The following is a 17,616-nucleotide window of genomic DNA, read 5'->3' on the forward strand; positions in this document are numbered from 1 at the left end:
TTAAGTGCACACCAGCCAGTGCACTGCTATTTAATAAAGCCTCACTCCTGCCCTCAGGCAGCACTGCCCACTCAGAACAGCCCTGGCTGTATTTTGGGTGGGGAGCAGGGGTTGGTCCAACCACCTCCCATTGCTCCCTGTGCAGGAGAAAATAAATCCCCCACATCCAAAAAATGCCAATCCAACGGGGCAAAGCAGCCCCGCTTTCTTGGTGTGAATCTGGAACACGTCTAACGGGCTCACTCTGGATTTACTGCAGCACTTCCAAGCGCTGGATTTGGCTCCCCATCCCACGGGATGAGCATCAGCCCCCCAAGAAAACCCCCAGTGTGCACAGAGCAGAGACCCAGCAGCAGCGAGCCCAGGCACCCACCACATCCTTTCCTCCTCCTACAGCTCAGGTGGCACCTCCACACACACACACACACACACACACAGATATTTAGATAGCTATATATTATTGTTTATGTAAAGCCATAGCTTTCCCTTGATTGCAAGGCATGGTGGGGCTGCTGATGAGGTTTGCTGTTGACATTTCTGCATTAGCTGGCTTTTGTCAATCCTGGCAGGCTGAGAAATTCTATCTTAAGGGCTGTTCTTTATTAAATTTGCAAGATACAAAACTGTGACTGACTCTTTTCTTTGGTGAATGTATAAATAATAAATCTAGATCGCTAAAAATAACAATTAAAATATTGCTCAAATTTAAAAGCACGGAAAAAAAATTGGTAATTTGGAGACAGCCCCGTGTGGGCTGCAGGAGCAGGGGCTGGGGGCAGTGTTCCTCCTCGGGGCTTTTGGCAGCTGTCAATATTCAAAGTGCTTGAGGAGGGGGACAGGGCTAGGGAGAAAGCAGCGTGCCTGAGCCTGAGCTGAGCCACTATGTGTCTTACCAAACTTTGTCACAGAGTCTTTTATACAACTCCTTTATGCAGGATCTCTGACATAATTCCTATTTTTTTCCACCAGCCATTATATATGATAAATAAAACAATGCACTGAAAACACTGAAATCTCTCATCAATGTCTTTGTGAAAAGGGCCCAGATAAATGAGTCTTGGAATCAAAGGCAGATTACATGACTGACCATGTATCATCCTCTATGTATTGAACATAGTCTTTGTAAAGATAGAGCGGTAATAAAAAGTGGTATTGTGTGCTGTGAAAGGCTGTGTGGGTCTGTGCATGACTAATCTGTCTTTCTGCATTATTTTATTCAATCTTCTCTGACTTTATGCCTTTGACATTTTTGCTACACTCAGTAAATTTGAGTGAATAGGCAATTTTAAAGAATTTTTATAGGGCTTCAGAGAAGTCATACGCAGACTGTATCTTTGTTCAGATTTAACAGTTTAAATATTTCCTTTGTCTAGGATGCAGAGTAATCTTTAGGCAGAGGAGAAGAGGGGGATGGGGTAGGAAATGCCTAAACCTCCCTTAATATTTTGGCACCCTTTAGTGGGGGGTGGGAGCAGCGCAGCAGGGCCCAGCCTGGGGGTCGGGGGGTGCCCCTGGGGTGGGGGTGAGGGGCTGGGCCGGGCTCGGGCAGGGCAGGACGGGCTGGGCTCAACTTTGCTGCGGGAAGGGAAGAGCGGCTCCCTCCCGCAACTCAAGTGGGAAGCAGATGAAATGTTTAAAGGGCTATTGTGAATATAGGCTTAAATATGATCCTCTTGCATCAGCCAATTTCTCTGACAAGATATTGCAAGGGTTGCTGTTTCTTAGTAAATAATGATTTTATTGCATCTCTTTAATGAACTGATAACGTGATACACAGTAAATTATCTGCATCTATAACATTACTGAGGATAAGCAGCGTGGTTTTAGTAATTTATACCACAGAGAGACATGCATTATAAAAATAGGAAAATTATTTCCTTTGTTAAATTGTGCAGAAGTCTTTACCTGAGGAACACCAGACAGATTAATCTCCAGAGATCCACTCGCTTGTATTTAAGCTGTTGAACTGTTCGCTGTTTTTTCCTCAGAACAGTTGAAAAAAACATTTTGCGAGCCAGAATCGACACTATGGGTATTGTTCCTGCTCACACAAGTTATTAAAATAATTACTAAGCTATTTTGAGGTAACTTGAAGCTTTCTTTAAAACTTAAATCCAAATCTGGAGGAATTAGTGTGAATGATTTGCATTGATGACAACCCAAGTATGGCAGCCAGCTTTCCCGGGCACATCCAGCAGTGCAGCACCCCCAGGTGCTCCCTCAGCCCTGGCAGGGGCATTTCTGAGTGGGATTTCTGGCTGGGATGGGGTTTGGAGCAGGAGTCTGGGGGATGCCCTGTGTTAGAGATGCTGTGGCTCACAGGGGGCTGCAGAGGGGCTCGTGCCAGACCCACAGAGCCCCAGAGCAGCACCGGTGGGACCCCCAGCATCATCCTGCAATGCTCAGCCCTGCTCCTGCTCCAGGGAAAAGGCAACCCCTGCTGCAAGCCCCCACAGGTCCCCAGTCCCTCTGGGATCAGCAGCTGCTCCAGGCACCATGGTGTCACTGCCAGGGGCCACCTGGACCTGGACCAGAACGCTCATCTCCCATTGCAACCCAAGCAGGGGCTAACACAGACCTTCCTCACCAGCTGCCAATGGCCCTTTGTGGCCTGAAAGTTGGGATTTGTCCCCCAGGCAGGGCAGCAGTGGGTGCACAGTCCCTACAGGGATTCATTTCCACAAGTCTAACCCTGGCAGGTGAGCCAGGGATCTTTCCAAGCTGGCTGTAAGCACAGGGCAGTGGGAAGAGAGGGAGCATGTACCAGGGGCTGGTTTCCTGGTTGTACTTTAGTATCATCATTAACCTTTCCAAGAGCTAACTTCACAGACAAGCGGGGATCCCAGAGCCCTGGGTTGCCCCATTAATCCCCAGCCCACCCTTCAGAGGGGAGCACACTGCTGGCAGACTACAATCCTTCCAGATGTAATCATGTTTTAGCATCTTACTTCGGAATTTTAACGGGTGAAAATTCCCCATCTCAGTGCAAGATTGCATCATGAATTCCCTGTGCCTCCTGCAGCAGGGATGGAAAAATACTACTTTTCATCCCTGCACAGTGCTTGATGTAAGTTTCTGAAAATGAGCGCTCTAGTAAGCCTAAAAATGTAGGATAATATGATTCATTTATAGATCTCTGATAATAGATGTGGTTTCTGTTACTCCGTTACCACACCAAAGATTACTCCTGCTCCTTCAGGAAGGACACAGCACCCTCCTCCTCCCGAACCATTACCATAAAGCAGGATAAACAACAAATACCACCTTATCATTAGCTGCATGGAGCAGTTCCCATTGATTTATGACGCCAAACACCGCAAGGCTGGATCAAGCTGCAAGTCCCTTTTTTGCAAACATTATTTCCACAAGACCGGTGTAAAATACAAGGAGCTGCCTCACCTGGGCTGGGTTTTGTTTACAAAAAAAAAAAAAATATTTTACAACTTGCAGGAATTCTTCCCAATATTAGTTATTAACAACCCCAAGATGGCATTTGCATTTTTATAACCTTGTTACTTAAAAGTGAGACAGCGGAAGGAAAGACTTGGCGCTAGCGTTCCCTGCGTGCTTTAATCCCAGCCTGAGCTTTTTATGCTCGAGAGCACCTTGTGATGCTGTAACTAACCTCAAACCCGGAGCAGCGGGAGGGCAACAAACCCCCGAATACAGCAATGTCATGCTTTACAGGCGTACTCTCCGCAACAGCATGAATGGAGAAAAAAACCCCGGTTGCCAAGGAAACGCTCCAGTCCGGGTAATTATTACAGTAACTGTCTGCACACCCCACCTATAACACAAATGAATAATAAATCAGCCGCTGACTGGCAGCTCTCCGCGGCCGCGCCCGCCGCCGCCCCCTCCCGGCCGCCGCCCGCACCTGCAGCCCGCGCAACGGCCGCGGAAGGGAAGGGAAGGGAAGGGAAGGGAAGGGAAGGGAAGGGAAGGGAAGGGAAGGGAAGGGAAGGGAAGGGAAGGGAAGGGAAGGGAAGGGAAGGGAAGGGAAGGGAAGGGAAGGGAAGGGAAGGGAAGGGCTCTCAGCGCACCCGGGAACGATTTGTTGGGCTTGATTTAAAAGACGCAGCGGGAGTTGGCAAAATTCACGTATCGTGGGGTTAATGTGGGTTAGAGAGGAGCTATTTGTAACGCAGAGACGCTGCATTCCAAACGCACACATCTGATTTCTTTTAATCCCAGCTCGTTTTTTGCGGCATAAATCACTTAGTTAAAATGAACAGCCAAAACAGCTGGTTTAGACATTCGTGAGACATCCAAAAATCTGCTGCTTTAGATGCCCTGAGCGAGCGATGGAAGGCGCGAAGTGCAGCTCACCTTATGAGATGGATCACGTACCTCAGAACCGGCTCCAGGCCCCACCGGGCCGGGCCTCTCCTGCCGGCACAGGGCACGGAGCACAGGGCATCCTCTGCTCCTCCCGGCACAGGGCATGGAGCACTCGGCATCCTCTGCTCCTTCCTGCGGCTCCCCCAGCCAGACCACCAGCCTGGGAACGAACACCTCACACAGGCGAGGTGCTCCCCGCACAGCCCCTCCTCTGGGCGCGGGCAGGTGCCCAGCACACCTGAGGGCAATTAGGAAGATTAAAGAGCAGTAGCTCCTCCCGACGGGTCATTTGCTGTGGCTAACTGAGGCAATCAGCGCAGAGGGCAGTGAGGGGCGGTGGGACACACGGCCCAGGCTGGCTGCTGCCACTGCTCTGTCCCCAGCACTGTGCCCACCTGGCACTGCCACCTGTGCCCGGGCAGCAGGGCACGCTGACAGCCACGGGGGTCCCGCCATCGTGTGCGTTCCTGTGCCACCATGGTGACCAGCTGGCCCAGCCAACGCACTCCAGCTCAGGACACGCCAAAAAGCCTTCGGGCGCACGGGAAAAGCCAAGAGCCCTCCCTCAGCCCCATGCCCAGAGCCCTCAGCAGACACGGAGCCTTCCAGCAGCACGGAGTCACCAACAGAATTTCAGAATTAAAACGTACTCTTATTATCGCCTAAGTGAACAAAATCCAGAATGGCAGCACTTGGGGTAAAAAGTGCCATTAAAATGTACCCTTATTGTTACTTAAGTGAATAAAACCCCCAGAATGGTAGCACAGGGGGCAAAAAGGCATATGAAAATTAATTTACCCCCAGGAGCCCTTCATGCCTCCAATTCGGGGATCTGTTGCTCCATCCCATGTTTACTTTACCCATTTGTTGGTCACCTGCAGCACTTCTTAGCTCCAGTGCTGCAGAGAAAGCAAATTTTAGGTCCTCACAGAGACAGGCCTTCACATGATTGCTTTTTACTGCTTAGATTTTTATCTGCTTTGATAGATTTAAATTTTTTTGTTGTTGTTTGGTGTTTGTAAACATTCTATAAAATGCCTACAGCCATCTCTCTTGCTCTAGGCACTGCAAGTGAGTCTGCTGCTGAAGCCCAAGTGAAGAGAGGGAAGACGAAGGCTCATTCCAGCCCGAGAGCCCTCTGACAATTAAATATACTGCAGAAAGGCAGAGACACACTCGGGCTCCCTATTAGGGAAAACACTCATGTGCTTAGTTTTAAGCATGTGGTTAAATCCATTCTTCTTTACAAAATCTCTGAGACATAAGCACATGCCAAAGTGCATTCCTGAGTAAGGATGCTTCCCTGAACTGAGGCCATAATTCATTAAAACCCAAGGTGCATTTATCCTACTTTTTCTCATGAGCAGAGATGTGAAAAAAGGGGAGGGGAGACAAAAAGAAAACAAGCAAAGAATTAATTTTGATTTGAAACTGATCTATGGTGACAAGGGGTATTTGGTTTGTTGAAGTAACTGGAAGCGGGAAGTATTTCAGAAGATATCTAAATAAATCTTTTTAAAGGGTTTTTTTCTCTCTCTTTCTCCCCCTTTCTTTCTTTCTCTCAGTTTTCCTCTAATTACCCATGTCTGGTAGTCTTGGATCTCAACCCCTTGTTATTTAAAATACATATTCATGGAACTATATTTTACAGTTGCACTGTTCTGGTTACAAAATAGCTTCTACTTTTCTAGGACATAATTTCATTTTGTTTAGCCAAGAATTCATTAAAGAAGCTATAAATAACCTCCTTTAAATATTTAGCCGTGAATAGAGGGTGGACTGGCATTGATGGCTTATTTTAGTACTAATGCAATATGCTTAAAAAAAAAAAAAGTCCACATTTGAGCATGAATCAAGTTAATCATTAACACTTTCAACGTGACTCTGGGGCTGTGCTGGAGCGCTTGCCCCTCGCAGCCGGCGCAGCAGGGCTGCACAACCTTCCCTGCAGCTCTTCCTGCAGCCAAACACAATTTGCTCTGCCCCCAGGGGGAAGGTGGCCCCCAGTTGTGGTGGGCTACTGCACCCCTGCCCTCCTGCTGCCACACTTGGCCGGAGTTTTCTGCCCATGAAACCACTGTGGCTTCCCAAACTCCTAGTGGGGATCCACAGAGTGCCTCTGCTTACTTTAGAAGTCACCTTAGAAAGAGAAGTTCCAGTGCCTCCACCTCCCTTTCAGAGACAGGAGTGTTGAGACAAGGGGGAGCTGGTGATTCTGTTCCAAAGCCACACCATGAGCTCATCTGCTGTGATCTGAGAGCAAAGGATTTGGGTACAAGGCACAGCTATTTTAGGGGAAGGTGAGGAAACAGCATTATCTTCTTGCCAAGATTTGGAAAATCAGATGCTGATGGCTCTCAGGCTCCCCATTTACAGAGTCACAGTCCCTCCTTACCCCTCCCAAAGTCTTCCTGCCTCACCTTTCAGGCTGTGGCTTGATGGTGTCAGCTGGAGAGCACCATCAGTTTAAGGTACTCCAGCTCCCCATGCCCTCTGCCATCGTTTTCCCTTGTCCTTGCTCAACATGCAACCCCTCTAACTCTGCTGATACAGACATGCTGAGAGATTAGGAAACTCACCAAACCCAGTAGTTGGTTTGTAAAGCCTACCTCTGTCACCTACTATCACTCAAGGGGTGGCTCCTACAACAAAAGGTGTGTCAGCAAAACGAGGGGATGGCAAGAAGATTGGAAGGAAGGAGCTGCTGGGCAGGGAATCCTGAAGCCAGGACTGCTCTCAGTTGACAAGGATACACCAAACTGTAGCCTGAGTGCTGCAGTGCTGTTGCATTTTGAAATAAAGCTGAAGCATTAAGACATTTTTCCTTAGTGCTGACTCCCTCTGGGCATTCCCAAGACAATTACAATGTTTTCTGAGTATACAAAAGAACTAGGAGATTTTGTAATCAAGAGTCTGAGTTTATGCTTCTCTCCTTAAGAGCATTCAATTTCCATGGACATTCATTAGCAGGAGGTTAAAACACAATGGCAGAAGAGAATGGACTGCTTTTATGTCCATGTGGTAGTAAACACTTCAAGCTAGAAATGCAAGTTCAAAATAAAAACCTCTCTGTGGAGCTTCCAAATTAGTAGTAAAGCAACAAAAACCACACCAGTTTCACAGCTTTTTTACTGAAAATTTAATTTTACAAAATACCCTTTTCCATCAAAGAAACTTCCCTGCAATGTACATGAACCTGGCATTTTATAGACCTGTACAGTGAGATATCAGAGAGGTTTGAAAGAAGGAAAAAAACTTTTAGCAGACACCTAGTTGCAAAACCTACAGCAATGTGAATACAAGTGTGTGTTAAAATGCTAAAGCAAGTAATGTAATATAATTGGTGAATCTATTTGAAATGTGAAAAGTTTCCTTAAAATGGTCCATATGGTATGTAGAACATCACAGCTGGCACAAAACTGCCTGTATTTAGTTTTAAACACAAAAACAATGTATGTAAGGAACAGTTTTTGAAAAAAGAACCCAAGTGCTGCTATCGTAAGGCAAACATATACAAAGGTGCTGACAGCACACAGGGAAACCGACAAAATAAGATGAATACTCAAGTGTTCAAACACTGAACTGTTTGTTTTCCTAATGCTGCCAGCAAACGTTGAGGAGATAACGGTGCCAAATTACCACAGGACACTCTGGTAATGCTGGGTGCTACAGAGAAGCCTTTATACCATCTCCAGAGAGGTGAAGGCAGGCAAGAGGGCTCGTGCTTGGGCTCAGCAGCACCTACTGAGTCTGCTGCATCCTGGCAGCTCTGAATTTGGAAATCCTCTTGACAGGTTCTTCTGGGGCGTCGGACAAGAGCTCCTCGGATTTGCGCTCCAGAATGGTGGGCAGCACTGGGTGAGCCAGCACTGGGTGTGGCATTGCAGAGGGAGACAAAGGCTCCTTTTCTATGACAGTTCCAGAAAATGCCTACAACAGAAGAGAATACTCAGAATGAGCTAATAAAATGCAAATGTGAAGCTATGCCCATAAGGTCATTACCCTATATTAGCCTGATTAGAATTGTTATTTCTTCTAATCAAAAGTAAAGAAATATCCTTAAATCAATGATTGTTGCCTGCATAAGTAACCACATTGTAATTAACCTCAAAATATAGCTTGTTCAAGGATGACTGAATGAAAGACAGTATCTTAAAAGTACTACTTAATCTCATTCCTACTGCATAAATGATGTAAAAATCTGCTTCCTCACTGACACATGCTCAAGAAATCAAACAGCTGATGTAATACACAGTTTTATTTTGGATATAAAATGGAGAGACTTGGCAAAGTTGATGTCAGCATTTCCATCATACGTCATTTTATGACTTAGAATCTTCTAATTGCATCAAGCATTGCATATGAACTAGCAAGCACATACTTTGATACTTCTTTTCTCCCTACCAAATATGATCAAAAAATGGTGAAAGCCATTTATATTTAAGAGAACAGCAAACTTGCTTCCAACTATTTCTCTCTATAAAAGGCCTAATAAAAGCATCTAATGTTTAAAAATTGTAATTTATATGCAGCCAATTATGTGACAATCCTTTTCAACTTAGCAAAGAAATGACCATGATTCTTGGAAAACAAGCAGCTTAGAATTACTTTTCATAAACATATTTAAGAACAAATCACTCCACTATGTATTGAAAACAGAGAATTCAGAATGCCCAAGGACAAGGGGAAGCAGTTCCACATCCAAGGTCTGATGCTCATGCTGGGCACAAAGGAATGCACACCAGATTCAGTCACTATGCTTAGTTCTGCTTTTTCATAACTCAGTTACCAACAAAGACAAAGCAAAACAAACAGGCCATTCTCTTGCTGGACCTGCAAAAAAAGCAGTGATTTTGTTTTCTGCTCCAGTAGCCCAAGTGTGCCTAAAGCTGTGCTTGTACAACTCTGTTAATCTAACAAGAAGCTCATTTTCAAAAACAGGTAAGCAATGCACAAACTAAGTGATGGTGGTAAAATTAGAAATAAAAAAAAGCTAGTGTGTAATGGAGAAATAATGGATTTCAAACACCCACAAAAACAACCAAAAGAAAAACAACAGCATTTAGGGAAGCACATCTGACTGGAGTGTTTTGCTTAATCTCCTTCAGTTGCTTAGAAAATACATTACATTGTAGAGAATAATCATGCCAGACTCAGGTAATAGACTGATGGGTAACATCTAAAGTGTACTTAGATGTTTTATAAGAATATAGCAAATATATTCCAGAAAGTATACAATGTGGAGTGCTAACTCCACAGATAAATTTTCCATCATGAATCTTCACATCCTGCCTGGATTCATCTGAAGCTGTTTGCATGAAAAATGGTGATAAACAACAGCTTTTATGAGGAATTCATTTCTTGTCCAAAATAATTTTTGCAGAAGTAGTGCTTTCATTGAACTTGTCCATTGCACTGGGAACTACTGAAGACTCAAGTTTTATCTAGTTTGAAAAAATTAGTGTTAAGCTGTTACAAAACAGAAATGAATACGCTATGCCACGAATCTCTACATTTAATTCCTGTATTCACCCAGTCACTAAGCAACTGTACATCTTCCCTTACATTGTACAGTCTGTCTTTTATGATGAAGCCCTGAACTTTCCAAACACATGTAAACAGATTTGTTTGGGATCCCTAATGGCTTAGTCTGGAATAGGATGAGTAGGGGTGCAATGCTTCCTTCTACCAGGCAGTTTCTCTGCTATTGGCACATCAAAATAGTAATTCAGCTGGTATCTATTTTTAAACTTGAAACACTCCTTGAAAATTAGCTACCTAGTAGTGCAAGACAGGTTAGAGAGTCACCTCTTCCTTTGATCAGTTACAAAGTACAGATTTCCCTCTTTTAGTCCAAAATGCTGCTGTCTCTCCTGCAGTGAGGCGGTCAGGGTGACCCAGCACACAGGTGTCAGTAACACCAGTGAGTGAGCACTTTGCTGGATCTTTATGGAAGAGCTTCAAGCCTTGGGGAAGCCATGAGGTGAGCAGCTCCTCCCCTCTGCCCCTAGGATGTGTGTGACAGAGGCCTGTCACCTGCTATGTCCTTCTGAAGTGAACCAGGCAGGAGTTAGAAAATTATTTTAAAGAAATAAAACTGATGGTATAGACAACTAGAGTCATTAGATTTCTCATTTCTATCCCGGCCAACAATCAATAATGAATTAAAAACTGTACCTCAGTTGTCCCTGAAGAGGGAGGAAGCTTTTTCGGTAGCTGCTGCTTCTCCTCCCCCTCCTCTTCCTCGAGGATGCCTTCGCTGTTGTCACTCTGAGTGGCTTCATCACAGCTAACACTCCTCTGAACTCCTCGTCTGTCATCAAACTCAGCAGCACTGTTCTCACTGGTATCGCTGCAAACACTGTTCTCTCTGCTCCGGGACTTCAGGATTGATTTACGAGGGACATATTCTCCATTCACAACATCAACAAAGTATCTATAAAGGAAAATGTTAGCTTTAATAAACCATTTCAGCATCAGATGACAAATTTACAGTGATCTTGCTTTGTCTTTTGTACAAATTAATTATGATGTGCTTTCCCAACTTTTTCGCTGCAGAATGACAATACTGTACCTTCAGAGGCACTTTATTTATTTACCAGTGTACAAGAATCAATTCTGCAGAGTGAATGCTGTTATGCCCTTTATTCAAGCATAAAGTTGGTACTTATTTTCAGCAGAAAATGCATAGCTCTTTGAAAAATGTCACAAAACAGAAAGGTGTGAGTTAGAAAAAGTTAGGAAAAAGGTAAATTAAATGATGACCAGGGTTGTTTCTGTAAAGAGAATCAGATCACAATCTGGGAATGTTTTCTGGATTTAAGTCCTTGTCATATGTAGAATACAAAAACAAATACTTGAAACATTCATTGCACGTGGAAAAGATGGAGCTTTCTCCTGACAAGTGTCATAATCTGCTTTCAATTAGAAACAAAATTTTAAAAATCAGCTTATAAGATCAGATCAACAGGAAGACACTTTTCAAGTATTAACAGACTGTGAACTGACAAAGATGGCTCTTGTGCTCCCTCTCCATGACTTGAGAAAGTCAAGGGTGGGTGGAGGAGAATGAGAAGACAATGCCAATTTTATCAAACTCATAAAGGAGGAGCCCAATGACTGGATGATTTTAAGGGTGTTATTTGTTTCTAACAGCTTTATTCATCAGGCACTTATGGAAATACATCTCTACAGAAGATGGAATTTGCAGGGCTCAGGGGGAGGAGCACCAAAGAATCTTTTGCTCATCTTCAGCCCCTGCAGCTGCAATTACAGGATGTGGTTTCACTTTTAACACTTTGTAACATGTTTAACATATTTAGGTACCCAAATACAGGGACATACAGTGGAATTCTCACAACCACTTAATAAACCAATCCAATAGGTGCCTGTGTTTATCCTTACAAACCTAAATACTTGTTTTAATTATCCTGTCACCTTAGTTGTTTTGTACAATGCCCTAAACCCAGCACTGTTTTTCAAGCTCTCTGTGTGTGTGGGTGTCCTACAGGTAAGCAGTACCTTTTATGAAGAACACAAAGTGACAGACTGAGGCCAGGAAGAGGGAATGCAAAAGAAACTATGCAAGCAAAGAGCTGAGTATGTTTTGAAGACACAGAAAGGAAGAGACAGAGTCCAGCAAATCAATAACCAGGAAAGCAGGAGTATTACAAGGGGTAGATCTGGTCAGATCTGTTTGAAAACAAACACAGGGAAAAACGGCAGGGAATTAACCAGAACACATAACATAACTGCTGCATTCCTTTCTGAGGATGATACATACTAGCAAATTTACCTCCATTTCAGAAGCTCTGGAAAAGCAGGTAAAAGAAGAACTACTATTTGGAAAAGGAAGCGTTAAGCTCAGAAATATTTTATGGATAAGAAAGCAAAGCAACCATGCAGAAGGCACAAACTTTCATTTTTAAGTGGTAAATTCAGTTCCAGCTGTTTCTTTCAGGAAACTGTAGGTGGGGTTTCACACTCTAGGTGGACAGAAATGAAAGGAGAAGGTCTGCTCAGGGGAAAGCTGCACCATAAATTACCCACCTGTAAATGTCTGCTGGGGTTTTGATGATGGGCAGCTCTGGAGCTGCATGGCCATTGCCACTGCTGTTCCTCTTTTTACGCTTGGCCTCTTCTTTCTTCTCACTGAATTTCAAAGTAGTATTTTTTCCTGTGTTTATTCTTACCTGAAAATTGAACACAAATGATGGTCTAGACCATAAAATCAACAATCACCAGGCTGCAGATCAACTGATTCCTGACATTCCCTTACCCAAGCAGGTGGGGACTAGGAAGCACAGGTAAGTTAAATGTATGAATGGTAACATTCATCGTGTGCACTGTTTATTCTCTACCACTTGCACTAGGCTGGGGCATTTCTTTGCCCCCGTGCACATATTGTGCATATAAAATATGACAGTCTGCTTATTCAAGCTCTGCTCAACAGCTGAGCTGCTCAAAGGCCAGTTTCAAGGCAAGTAAGAAGTCTTTTAAATAACTCCTAGACAGGATGCTGCCTTTTACAACAGCCAGAAGCCAGAACAACAAGGCAGACATCTGAAGATCATTTTTTTAATACCATATTTAGGACAACAGGATCTAAACAGAGAGGTTTTCATAATATGAAAAAAAAAAAAAACCAATGTCACCTCCAGCTAGCATTCTACTACATCTACACATCTAAAGTTTTCAGGTTTACATATGGCATATATATTTTATGTAACCTCTTGAGCAAAAGATAAAAATTAAATAAAGTACAAACCCTTTTAGGTTCCACAGTGTGAGAGAAATAAATAGTTGGAACAGAGTTATGTCCAACATCTCTGTCATCTTCATCATCACTGTGGTAAGTGGAGCCATTAAGGTGGTGCACAAACAAGTCTGAATTCCCAAATTCTTTATGGAAGTTGCCCTGAGTAATACAGTCCTCTGCCCTACAGGTCCCATTCACATCTGTGTCCTTGTCCTCCCTCTCATCTTCAGAAGAGGTTGCATCTTCTCCATTTACCTGAACTGCATCGGGCATCCTAAGGAATGAAAAATATCTACGTGAACAGAGGCAAGTTGTGCTCTTCAGAGACAAACATACAAAGTCATGAACTCGCCTGCATGTAACTTTCTTTACCCAGGTGCTGTACTTTCAGACAGACAGTGCAAGTTCTCTGTGCCCTCTAACAATGCCTGTGCCCTTCCCACACCAACTGGAGTACCAGAACCGTGACATCATGGCTAACAACCATGCTTGCAGATCAGAATAGATCTAAGGATGCCATAGAGCATTAAGTGGGTAACTCCCACATGGAAAACTATGGATTTTCATAGCCTGTGGGAAATTAATTTCACTTCCCCCTCTTCATCTTAAAGGAAAAAAAAAACCAGAAGGCTGGACTGCTGTGGTTGCACAGAGGCAGATTTTAGGAGCTCTGGCGTTGCAGTGAGTGCTTTGTTCGTGTCCCACCCTTCTTCCACCTATGATAATTTTAATTCCACCTGTGTGGTCAGCTCTTTGCCCTGCTGGTGAGACCCTCTGTGCACCAGCAGCCCCACAGCCCTCTGCACTCCAGTCCTGCCTGTGCCACAGCAGCACTGTACCTGTCAAGTTCACCAAGCATCTCTTCTTGTCTCTCGAGCTCTTCTAAACGGGCCCACAGCTCCTCCTCTGACTGAAAACGACCCATTGGTTTTGTATCATTTCCATTTGCTGGAAAATCTACCTCAAAAACATTTGATACTTTTGGCTTTGAATGAGGTTTGTGAGCAGTTCGGTATTTTCCTGTGTAGTGAAAAATAAGATGCAATTACTAAGGCGACTGACTGAAAAATCCAACAAAAATATCCAACAAAAAACATTTGAGGGGTGGGAAAAAACTCACAAAGGAACTAAGTAAGGAATATGGGCAGAACATTTTCCATTTCAAACTACTGTTTAACTGTTTAAGTGAAACTGTCAATGAACCAGAGCAGCAACACAGGGTAATAGTCTCCGGATGTTACAGAAATACCGAGGCAAAGCAGAGATGTTTATTTACAAAGCAGGAGACACTGATCCTGTGACAGTTTTATTACAATGTGGGGTTTTTTACCTCTTGTGCCAAACAGTAGATTTTGATTTGATTTGATAGATATCAACATGTGAATGTGGCATTTGCTCACTGTCCCATTAACAGCAGGTTTTCTTAACTGGGAAAACAAACCTGGTTTGTATTTTAGCTCATTTTTAATAATCACACTTAAAGAATAAATTTACAATGAAGACCATTAAAAATTATCTCCAGAGTTACCTGGAAAATCTGATCAAAATCCAGTCATTATCAATCACTTATTTAGTGAAAAAGACCCACTCTGAAAATCATACAAAAACCTGCCTTTCAGAAATAATAAATATAAACCCCATTTAAAGCCACAGAGGTGACCTGAGATACACACTTGTGAGCAAATGCTAGTCAGTGACAAGTTCTTGCTGGCATTTAAAAGCCTTGCTCCCTGGTAAAACAGTGCATCCACTGAGGATGGGGAATAGCTGTTCCTGTTTGAGTGCTGTCTGGCACATAGGGAACAAATCCTAATGCTTCACCCTGTCTGGGTGAAGGGCAGGACTGCGTGTTTGACCCCTTTTCCCTGAGACCAGCACTCCCAGGGCCACTGCCTGTTCCTGAGAGCTCCCAGGCAGGCTCCAAGGGAAGCTCCTGCCCTCTGCCCATCACCACCCACACAGCTCCTGCACCTCCTCCCAGGAATGAGAACCCATCCCCTTCCACCACTGCCACAAATGCAGTGGGACTCCAGTGGCTCTCTGTGTTATGAAACTGCTTTGTGATTCCAATCAACAGTAGTACAATGTCTTAAGTTACTCAGCATCCTTTGTGTTTTAAAATCTCTATTAACCAACTGTGCAGCCATTTTTTTTAAATTTTAAGAACTCATGGCTTAAAGATATCCTTATTCAAATACGTCAGCTTATACTTTAATCCTGAGTTAAATACAAATTCAACAGCAACATTAAAAAGCAAACAGGTGACTGCAAGTCATGCTGGAATGTGTGTCCCCTACTCTTCCATGGGATAGCACTTTTCATCATCTCGTTAAGAAAAGGCTGAAATGTGTTTTAGTAAGATTTGAATATAAATTGAGGTAAGCCAAGCAATCAGAGTAACTTGTGAGGATTTCATTTGCTATAATTACAAAATTAATAAATAAAATTGGAAGGATTAGTTAACAATCTATTTCAATTTGATTGTCAATTTGTGCCCTCCCAGTTTGTTACCCTTCAGTATTAACCACTGACTTGACTACCAAGGTAAGCACATGCCTTCCTGAACACCAGCAAGTGCTTCAACATGCCAGTGATTCTCCCTCCTCATTCAACACAGCTTCTGTCAGTTAGCAAACCAGGTCAGATCAAAAAGACAAGAGAGATAACCACTTTCTGCTCCAACATCCACTGTGCTCACTCACTGTTAGCTCAAAGCACCACCATTACCTTCATACACTAACCAAAACAAGTGAAGTAGAAAAACCCAGAAAATGGAGAGGTAGCAAGAAACTAAGGAGATGCTCAGGATACTATTTGTGTTTGCCTTCCTCTGAGATCCAGCCCATTTCCACACAAACAAAACCCAAATTCTTGGGCTGATGAAGCTCAGCCTCAACCACTAAGCTCGTCTTTTAGCTACTTCTCTTTCAGTCACAGCACAGATTGGTGCTGAGAGAAAACGTTGGTAATTTCCACTTAACAGATTTTCAGCAAAAGTTAAGAGGCTGTCAGAGGACAACAGTGACAAAGGAAGTTTAGGATACAAAAAAAGCTGCACAAATGCTGACCTGGCATGTACAGCATGGTGCTGCATTAACACAGCTACTGTGGGATGCATTTCCTACAATGTTACTCCTCCTATTCTGCAATGACATGTACCCACAGCAGAAACACCCCCTTAATCAGCCTTGGCATATAAAGATTATTTTGATTTATTCTAGGAAAATATAACAGTGAACTGCCCATAGCCCTCTGCAAATCTTCTCCTCCTAAAAATGCCCAGGTGATGCAATTTTCAGACTGTAAAATTACTCGTGCCTCCAACTTTGCCTGAGTCCTGTCGGGCACTACTTCAGATAGCACAGAAATTATCCAATTAATCCCTTAGCACAGCTACCTTTGCTTCCCAGTGTCCTCTCCAGCCATCTCTGGGAAGCATTTCTGCAGTCCAGGAGCTGCACACCAGGACTGCTGCTGTGTTTGCTCCCTGCCAGCCATGGAACACCCCGGGATGAGATGTTCTCCTGGTCCCTTGATGTCTCATCCCTGTCCATGCTTCATCCCCACCCTGCTGACACTGATCACATGCTTTCCCCTCTAACAGGCAGAATCTGAGTTTCTTTAGTTTCCTTCTGTTGTAAAACTCACACTTTAATGCAAAAAAAAAAGTCTTCTCCAGCCCTCTCTCCTAGAGCCAGCTGAATTTATTTTCTGCCTCTCTTCTACCAGAAAACTTCAAACTCTCAGTGTAGACTCTTCAGAGGAAAAAATATCACCCAAATGTCCAGCTTTTGGCTACCAAGTGATAGCAGAGAATCCACATGAAATTGAGGGACAAAATCCATCCTTCCTGAGGATTAGTACTTTTTTATTTAGTAATTTTTATTAGTGATTTTTTATTTGAATAAAGCATTCTTTTAATGTAAAAGATATAGTGAAATGAAGTAATTTATTTAATTCCACATAAAGAGTATTTTGCTTACTGGTATTTGAAGACATGTTTATTTTAAATCAATTACCTTTTGTCTCAATGCTATCATCTTCAATTTCTTCTCTTATGTCAACATATTCACCTGCAGCCTTATCAGAAGGAAGGAAAGTTAAGATTAATAAGTATAATGCAGAGTATTTAATAACAGTCTAAATAAAGTAAGACTCAGAAGCAAATACAGTGATATGCAAGACAAGAACAACTGCATTATTCACACCCTTTTATCAACCTGAAAATCCATAATTTTCCAGATTTTTAAATCTATTACAAAATTAGGCTGAAACAAAACAAGACACTTACATCACTCATTTTCTGCAAATCTTCTGTGAATTCAGCTCGTGATTCAAAATTCTTCATGACTTTTTGCAAATCATCCAGTGCTTTCCTTACATCTGAAAAAGAAAATTACAATTGCTCTGCAAAACATGACATATGTACCCGCAGCATTAACATTTTAACTGAAGTAATTTCACGCTGGAAATATAATGATTTATAATACAGCTTTAATGAAAAAAAAAAAAAAGCT

At 43.1% G+C, this 17,616-nt stretch overlaps 1 protein-coding gene across 1 annotated transcript in view; it reads right to left on the bottom strand.

Annotated features, from left to right (window-relative positions):
* Window positions 1-7,452: 7,452 nt before the first annotated feature.
* Window positions 7,453-17,616, bottom strand: part of URI1 (URI1 prefoldin like chaperone) — a 41,024-nt gene continuing 30,860 nt past the window's right edge. The window contains exons 5-11 of the mRNA XM_063167694.1: window positions 17,391-17,482; window positions 17,119-17,179; window positions 13,939-14,119; window positions 13,109-13,373; window positions 12,391-12,533; window positions 10,519-10,777; window positions 7,453-8,271 (exon numbers count right to left, since the gene is read on the bottom strand). Coding sequence (XP_063023764.1) covers window positions 8,083-8,271; window positions 10,519-10,777; window positions 12,391-12,533; window positions 13,109-13,373; window positions 13,939-14,119; window positions 17,119-17,179; window positions 17,391-17,482 — 1,190 coding nt within the window. The 3' untranslated portion in view covers window positions 7,453-8,082. The remainder of the gene's footprint in view (window positions 8,272-10,518; window positions 10,778-12,390; window positions 12,534-13,108; window positions 13,374-13,938; window positions 14,120-17,118; window positions 17,180-17,390; window positions 17,483-17,616) is intronic.

The sequence above is a fragment of the Melospiza melodia genome, chromosome 13 (genome assembly GCF_035770615.1).
Source record: "Melospiza melodia melodia isolate bMelMel2 chromosome 13, bMelMel2.pri, whole genome shotgun sequence".
In the NCBI taxonomy this organism is placed as follows: domain Eukaryota; kingdom Metazoa; phylum Chordata; class Aves; order Passeriformes; family Passerellidae; genus Melospiza; species Melospiza melodia.